Genomic DNA, 7,806 nt, shown 5'->3' on the forward strand with positions numbered 1-7,806 from the left:
ACCAAAACTGTCACAAACTGTATAAAATTTATCAAATGTTAAGTATAATATTAAAGTATCTATTTAAAGCTACTTTGCTTTGTCAGATCTTATCTGGACTATTCCATTTTAAAGTCTGAGGTAACAAGCATAAGGATTAGTGTGCACTCAACCGTTTAAAGTGTTGTTATAAGCTGTCTAACTATTGGGACGTCTAACTAATGGGAGGACACCTGGACAGCACGACCTTGCTGTACAGCCTACAAAGATGTCATGTTCTGAATGAAATCCTGTTAACTCTGTATTTGGGTTCTCAATTGTCTGGGGCTTCATTTTGACATTCTAACTCCTTCAACATTCACTGAACATTGATGTTTACTGCAGTGTCACACCATATTCATTCTCATTTATCGATAATACATATAAGAATAGGACTACTTCAATAGTTTCTATCAGTCCCGTGAAGAACAGTGCACTTTACAAGTTGTCCTGCAGAAGAACAACAGACCAGGATCTACTAGCAACATTATCATTTATTACAGGATTAAAATACTTTTAAGAACATAAAATGGCAACAGTTGTGCACTGCTTGCATTGTTCAAGTAGAAAACCGCTTTCGGGTGACAGTCTCCTTGTTCAGTTCAACAGCTGTGGTGATGTAGCGAGACGAACACATGATTGGACACTGAGATATATACAGATGAAATGAGACAACACTGTCACAAGATGCTGCTGACATGTTCGAGCTCACTCTTCACATAATTATCAGATATGATACGTTGATCCAGGACAAGGGAATCACTTATCCCCCGATCTGCTTCGACTGCGACCACCGGGCGACTTGCCTCTTGATGGGGAGCGACTGAAGGATCGGGATCTGAAAAATGATACCATTTTAAGAAATGCCAATATTCAAGACAATTTAAATTGTGAGTGATTATGCGCGCTTTTTTAATCTTAAGTGATGAAACAAATTAACTGACAAAATACCTTTATACAGTCAATCTGAGATGGTTGGTTGCATATGATCACGTCAGATAAAGGAAATTAATTAGTATCAACGATAATCGGACACCTACACAATTGATAGCGATTCAAACAAAAAATTCACGTAATATTAATATTATGTTACATTGTTTCTTGAATGTTTTCTAATCATGCAACCTCTAAAACTAAACACAAAACTACTGTTACAGGCTGTATGACTGATTCAAAATATTTTAAAAAGCTGTCTGGAATGGAAGTCACCAGTTTGAAACTAGTGCCACAAACCTAAAGAAAGCCACTATCTTAGTGGCAAATGTCGACTTCCTGTTTGCGAAAGGAATGTCCTCAACAATAGCGAGAACTTGTATTTGATTTTAATGAGATTGAGGCAATCTAAGCATGTGATTAATCCTGTTTTGATTATTGAAAGCATTAATTGTTTATTGTTAAGCAAGTTTTTCTCTGCAGCCGTTGTAATATGCAGCTCCTAGCCGACTCGTCTTGTATCAAAACAGTGGGCTGTGTACTCACGGTCAGATGACCACGGAGTACGCTGATCACTGTCAGATTAACAAGACTGGTTAATGAGTGATTTCGGTAATTCGTTGCAAATTAGCTCTAATCAGTTCCCATCATTAGTGTCGGATAAAGCAGACTGTCGGATTAACAAGACTTAACTATATGACGACATTGAACGAATCTGATGAATACAACAAAACAATATTTTACAAACTTAATACGAGTTTCTTACCATTAACATCAGCGGTAGAAACTAACAGTTTACTATTGGGCAGTTAGGCAAAGACTACAGGACTAGTGCCAATTTCTAACGCTGAACATACAGGAAAAATATATTTCATTACCTTGTTATCTTGCTTACATAAGCCAATAATAGTCCATTGTAAAATATTGACCTGAATAAGTGAAACGCCTTTGTTTCAGTCCCCCTGACAGTTTGTTGCTTAACGCCACTGGAGGGGGGCAATATTTAATGAGTGGACTAGGTAATATGAACAAGATTAAAGGTAAGAATAGTCATATACACCTGGAATAATGCTCACCGTCGCTTGGGAGACATGCTTCTTTTTCTGTCATATGACCTGCTCCTTGATCTGCTGTAGGATCTCCTAAAACAGGAGTGTCCATAAATACTATCATTGATTTCCATATCCACCATGTTTATTGCATTGAACACACATGAACTTCCAAAAAAACCAGAACCACACTATGTACTGAATTGATGAACCCCCCAAAAATGGAGCATAGACACCAGATATCGTTAATATTTCATCCTATGGTACTTTAATCTAGGAACACCGTAAATCTCAACTTTTAACAATAGGCTTATTATAAGGAGACCCTTGGTTTTTCGTTCTGAATTTTAATTTTAAACATTGATTATGAACAGATAACACATTATGCCTAAAGACAAGCTACAAGCATTACATTATATCTATCTCACCTTCGCCTTGGTGATCTTGTTCGGGATCTCCTGTTGCAAGAAATCAAAGATTAGGAGCCCAATTTCATGTAGCATAATACCTCCATGGAAGTAAACAATTTACAGATTTGAATTCTATTAAAAGCAAGTACATATATTCTACAGGGCAGCTTTGATGTACTGTACTGGCCTATCATCAATTGAAAGAAAATGCTTCTACCACTTTTAGGCAAGCCTGTATACAAACCTTGGACTCCGTGATCGGGACCTGCGACGGCGGCCACCACGATCTCCCCGGTCGTATTCATCATACCCATGACCTCCAAATGGTGAACGGCGTGTTCTTTCTTTGCCTCTCATCTGTCCAGCAGCTACAAAATTGGTATTGCAATAAGGGGATTTGTCTTAAATTGAAGGGTGACAATTTACAAACCAATTCGTCATTTAGTCTAACTTTGTAAATACAGAAAGGAAGAGTCTAGCTCATCACCATACAGTATCAATCTCACAACTTTGGAGGGTTGAAGCAACACTATTATGACATTCAGAAGGAACAGAGCTATCATTTGACATGGGATGTTTGAAATTCAATCCTTCATGTTTTCCAGTCATGTGGTCATATGATTGCAACTTGCAAATGTTCTGGTTGGCACATACAAATATATTTGGGGCAATAACTTCACTGATATTTGCTACCAAATTAGTTATGTGTGAATGGCAGTAAACAGCAATGTCCATGTATTTTCTTGTAAATGCCACAAACTTAAACATTCAGCAATTAGGAATGTTAAAATGACAAGGCTCCTTGCTTAATTATCCTGCATCCCCAATTGCAATCTTTCCACTCACTTTTTCTGTCACCTCTGGCAAACTCAATCTCAAGCTCTCTGCCATAGAAGCGTGTTCTGTCCAGATGGTACAACGCATCATCAGCATCTCTGGGATCCTCAAATGTGATCTGGTTAAGGGCTTAACACACAGCTTTGGCAAACATTTTTCTTTATCAAAGAAGACAAGAATGCTGAACTGAAAAGGTGTATTGATGTTACAAATATGCACTCAAAACGTTTAACATGTTTTAAAAAAGAAATAAATGTTGAACAAAAAATGTTTTCTTTAACAAAATAATTTAACAACTTATAACAGGTGAACAAAATGATCAACATGCACCTTGCACCTTATTATTGTGATAGTACCAAGTTACAGTAAAATATGAAAACTCAATTTGCTGGATATAAGTCAACATAGTAGCCAAATAGACACCAAGAAACCGACCAACAGCCAACAAGTGACAAATGGCCGTTGTTGGCTTGCCTTGAAACAGCTTGAACTTGGAACTTGTTATGTCTTGACCTTGACTACTATGCCTTGTGAAATGCTTTTAGTGCCTTGAAACCTGGTCTTAGATTGCCCTGCTTGACTAACCCTTGCTTGGCTTGTAAAAGACATATGGACTTGAAATGGCTCGAAATTGCTTTGAATGCTTGAACTGCATTGGAATGACTAAGTGGGCTTGGTACTGGAAAAGACTTGAACTTGTACTGCCTCAAGCAATGGGACTAAGGAAAGCAAGGGAAGCCCAGTTACTTTGAACAGCCTGGACATGCAAGGGACTCGCTTGCTAAACCGTAGCAATTGACCCATGGTGTCAGCCTGTGCTTGCTCTTTGCCTGGCTATAACTTTGTCCTTTATAGGTTGTACTTGTTTAACTTTAACTTGTCTTTGTATTCTGATAAAAGAAATGAAATAACAAGTTTAATCAAGTTGGATGTCAGACAAATGAAAATTTTCGTCCCTTTTATGACAATCTGTTACTTGATTTCCCAGTCACATACTAATTTACAACATTGTGTCACAAATCATTTTAAAATTTGGCAACTAACATTTGAACTCTGAAACAAATAAAGGTTAGTTAATGATTATGGTATTGAGCCAAATAACTAACAAAATTAACCAAACTCCATTTTAAGTTGCGATAAACGATTAAACTGTGCTAAATTGGCTGACATTCAATGGAACATTTGAAAGAACTGTGAAAATGATCATAATTATTTCAAAAACATTTCCTAAAGATCTATAACAAACACGATTGAAAACAATTCCAAATAACAGTCAAAATCGTTTGGTTAGCAACCATGATAAAAGTAAAAATGTCACATTGGCAGAATATACATCTATTAAGTATTATGAATGAAATGTCGTCAGTCAGCAATATTACAGCTACATCAGTTTTAAGTAGACGGTTTGACCAAGAGTGATTAAAAAGAGTGAAAAACAATTCATGTTGTCAAGGTACTGTATTATGATGATGCCCAATCAGCAGCCGAGCTGTTATTATATCACTGTGGTCTTTTGCACATGACAAACTTGAGATACAGAGTCTAGCAGCCTACAAATATCCAACAGTAGAACATTTCTAATGTAGAGACCACATGGAACGGACAAACTGGAGAAATGACCAATCATGCCAATGGTACATCCTAGATTTCTCCCAGAAGTGATGCTAGATCTAGGACGTGCCAAAAATGGGTCATATGAAACATGACAAAGAATGGGCCACTGCTTGGGTCAAAAGTCATGCTTGTTCAGACAATCAAGGCAAAAGTAAATTAAACAAAAAAAAACTATGTGCCAAAATCGTCATTTATTGTAAATTATGCACATTCTAGATCATAGATGAAAAACTACTGCCATGTAACATTCTACTGATATCCTCATTGATGAAGCAATTTATCATCCATGTGTTCTTTCAAATGATAATAAAAGCAATTCAGCAACACAGACTATAAACATGTAAAGAGATGTATACAGCCTGTGCCAAAAATATTTGAGTCTACCAGCCCGAACCCATCTCTTGACTTTATGAGTAGAGCTTAAGGGACTTCTTAGACCAAAAGACATTTTACTAGACTCAGGCTGCAGACAAGTGGCTGAAGTCACAGACTGCATCATCCAAACATTCTAGCTCTTTCTCCAAGGATATTGTATGTATGCGAATCCTCGGGGTCTTCTTGTGTAATAATCCACAGGGACATAAACATCACTTATGGGTCCATATTTGCCAAACAAACTTCGCAACTCATCTTGTCTAGAAATGGTAAACCAATTAAAATGATTAATGCCGAGATCATACATAAATCTGATGGAAATGTAGCCAATACAATGGACAAAGTCATTCATAGAAACTTAACCGCATTGACATACAAGATATTGAATCAGGGACCGGGTGGACAATTTATGCATTGCATGCTGCATAAACTTTTCAACATCAACATGGTTTCATATGTTCGTGTTTCATGCAAAGAAGTCGTGACACAAATTTTTGTTTCAGCTTTGTCATCTAGTTCTGTTTCATTTTTCCGGATTAACACTTCAATTTAATCAGGCTTTAGCACAAACATTTGTTCAATCATAAATGATGAACTTCAATATTAATCTTTACTCAAGTGCTTGTGTAAGCTTGCTCATGACAAATGTGAAAAGTGCTTTTATGCAAACCAATGTTAATACAAACATACAATAGGCTGCACTGGTTTCTTTAGACGGGACATAAAACTAGTATCACAAGACAGGCTATACATATAATACACACATTGTCCTGACCGCTTCTGGTTAATTGCATATTGCGACTTTTCAATGTTTGTTGTTCAACACCGCACTCTGCAATATTCCAGCTAATGACGGCGGTCTGTAAATAATCAAGTCTGGACCAGATAATCCAGTGACTGACATGAGCATTGATCTACACAATTGGGATACAATGACATGCATCAACTAAGTCAGCGAGCCTGACCACCCTCTTATGGCAAGCATTGGTTGCTGAAAACCTATTCTAACCTGGATCTTCACGGGTATGTTTCGATGTAGATTCTTACACTGTTATCAAGCTGAAGTCACAACAACCAAGTGATGAGAGGTATATATGCATGACATGTTGTGATAAGCAGCAGAATAACTGACAACAGGTAACAAATACTCCCCATGGGGAAAACTAAGTTATAAACATACAGATATCTACAGCAAGACTAACAAGATCCAACAAATTTGCCACAAAGAATGGTAAGAAATGAGTTTCTCATTTTCGATCAGTTGATACAATGGGAGTAGCCTTGTGCATTTTACTGGGCACACTTCTTCACATTTCAATCAGGCTAGCATCGCATGTAGGATCGAACTTACATTGCCAGTCTGAAGACTACAGAGTTTTTGCTGTGTTTAGAATTTGAATTAGCCAACACAGCAAAGACTTTCCTCTGTATCCCTCTTCTAAAGGTATATATGTTTGCATTGCCCCTCAATACGTTACATTATGTAAGTGGGGTGGATAGGGGTGGGGGTGGTGGAGAGAGTCTCACGAAGGGGTGACTAACCCTAAATATCGTACAGTGTTTCCTTGGTTAGTGGAGCCAAACCCTTTAGAATCGTGAAGGGTGTTTGGTCGATGGAAATGGGCACCTAAACCTTACGATCCTAAAGGGGTACTTCATCAGGAAGTTGATCCAAGAGCATTCCAACCTAACCTACCCCAACAACTTACCCTCAGGATCGAAAAGGCATGCCAGATAAGTGAAGCCAGTCAAAGTCGGCTGCCTAAGTCTTATTCCTGGCAATAAATTAAACGACCATTGATCTTTTTCAACCCACACGATTAAAACTAAAAGCAAATTTACACAACTTCCTCGCTGCCACAACCAGAATTAGAAATGTGGCAGACATTGGCAATTAGCCTCGGGCCGAAGGGCATGAAATGTTCTACCAACGCACTTTTGTGAAAAAATAAAAAAGATATCACTACAAAAGCTGCAATTTGTGAACCACACGGCATGTACATCTTCCCGACTTGAATGATCATTTACAAATTAGGCTACAACGAGATGTTGGCTAGTGGAACTGCCGACATTTTTCTCGACATTCCTTGTGCCTTTCCGATCCAGTTACCGGCTTCTTTTCATGCGTAGGGCAGTTGAATTTTTCAAGCAAACAAACCTGTTTTGTCTCCTAGTAGAATAATACTATACTAACCTAGTTCCATCTGAAACATTTCTCACGTAAAGTGATGTATTCGGTGGTCTCGAGTAGCGTGACATTTTCTGCGTCTGCCTTGCTTTTTTCCAGCACGAGAAGGCCTACAAGAACAAAGCACTATTGCGCATGTGATATTATGACGGAAATTCCCGACAATTGCCGAAGAACTGGCTGCGTTTGCACGAATATTTATGTTTTGAGATTGTGAAACCAGAACGCAGATCAAAATGTTTAGCATAACACGACTTCGTCGCACAGACCCACGCACACATTAATTACACCATATAATAGTTCATAAATGGAAACATTTAAATGAGTGAGTGAATGTTGTTTAACTCCACAGTAAGCACTATTCAGCTGTATCACGGCGGCC

At 38.0% G+C, this 7,806-nt stretch overlaps 1 protein-coding gene across 4 annotated transcripts; it reads right to left on the bottom strand.

The window, feature by feature from the left end:
• Positions 1 to 494: 494 nt before the first annotated feature.
• Positions 495 to 7,588, bottom strand: LOC124111696 (serine/arginine-rich splicing factor 10-like). Of its 4 annotated transcripts, none has more exons than XM_046471455.2 (7): positions 7,431 to 7,588; positions 5,392 to 5,496; positions 3,257 to 3,360; positions 2,655 to 2,778; positions 2,429 to 2,458; positions 2,012 to 2,093; positions 495 to 856 (listed from the first exon to the last, which is right to left on the bottom strand). In XM_046471455.2, exons 1-6 carry the CDS (start codon positions 7,493 to 7,495, stop codon positions 2,024 to 2,026), a joined length of 498 nt encoding a protein of 165 aa, XP_046327411.1. In that variant the 5' UTR covers positions 7,496 to 7,588; the 3' UTR covers positions 495 to 856; positions 2,012 to 2,023. The 4 variants fall into 4 exon arrangements, with proteins under 4 accessions (XP_046327411.1, XP_046327409.1, XP_046327410.1 ...); XM_046471453.1 differs by having other exon boundaries at positions 2,028 to 2,093; positions 7,431 to 7,587; XM_046471454.1 differs by lacking the exon at positions 2,429 to 2,458 and having other exon boundaries at positions 2,028 to 2,093.
• Positions 7,589 to 7,806: the final 218 nt, after the last annotated feature.

This window comes from Haliotis rufescens, unplaced genomic scaffold (assembly GCF_023055435.1).
Source record: "Haliotis rufescens isolate VD_foot unplaced genomic scaffold, xgHalRufe1.0.p SCAF_12, whole genome shotgun sequence".
In the NCBI taxonomy this organism is placed as follows: domain Eukaryota; kingdom Metazoa; phylum Mollusca; class Gastropoda; order Lepetellida; family Haliotidae; genus Haliotis; species Haliotis rufescens.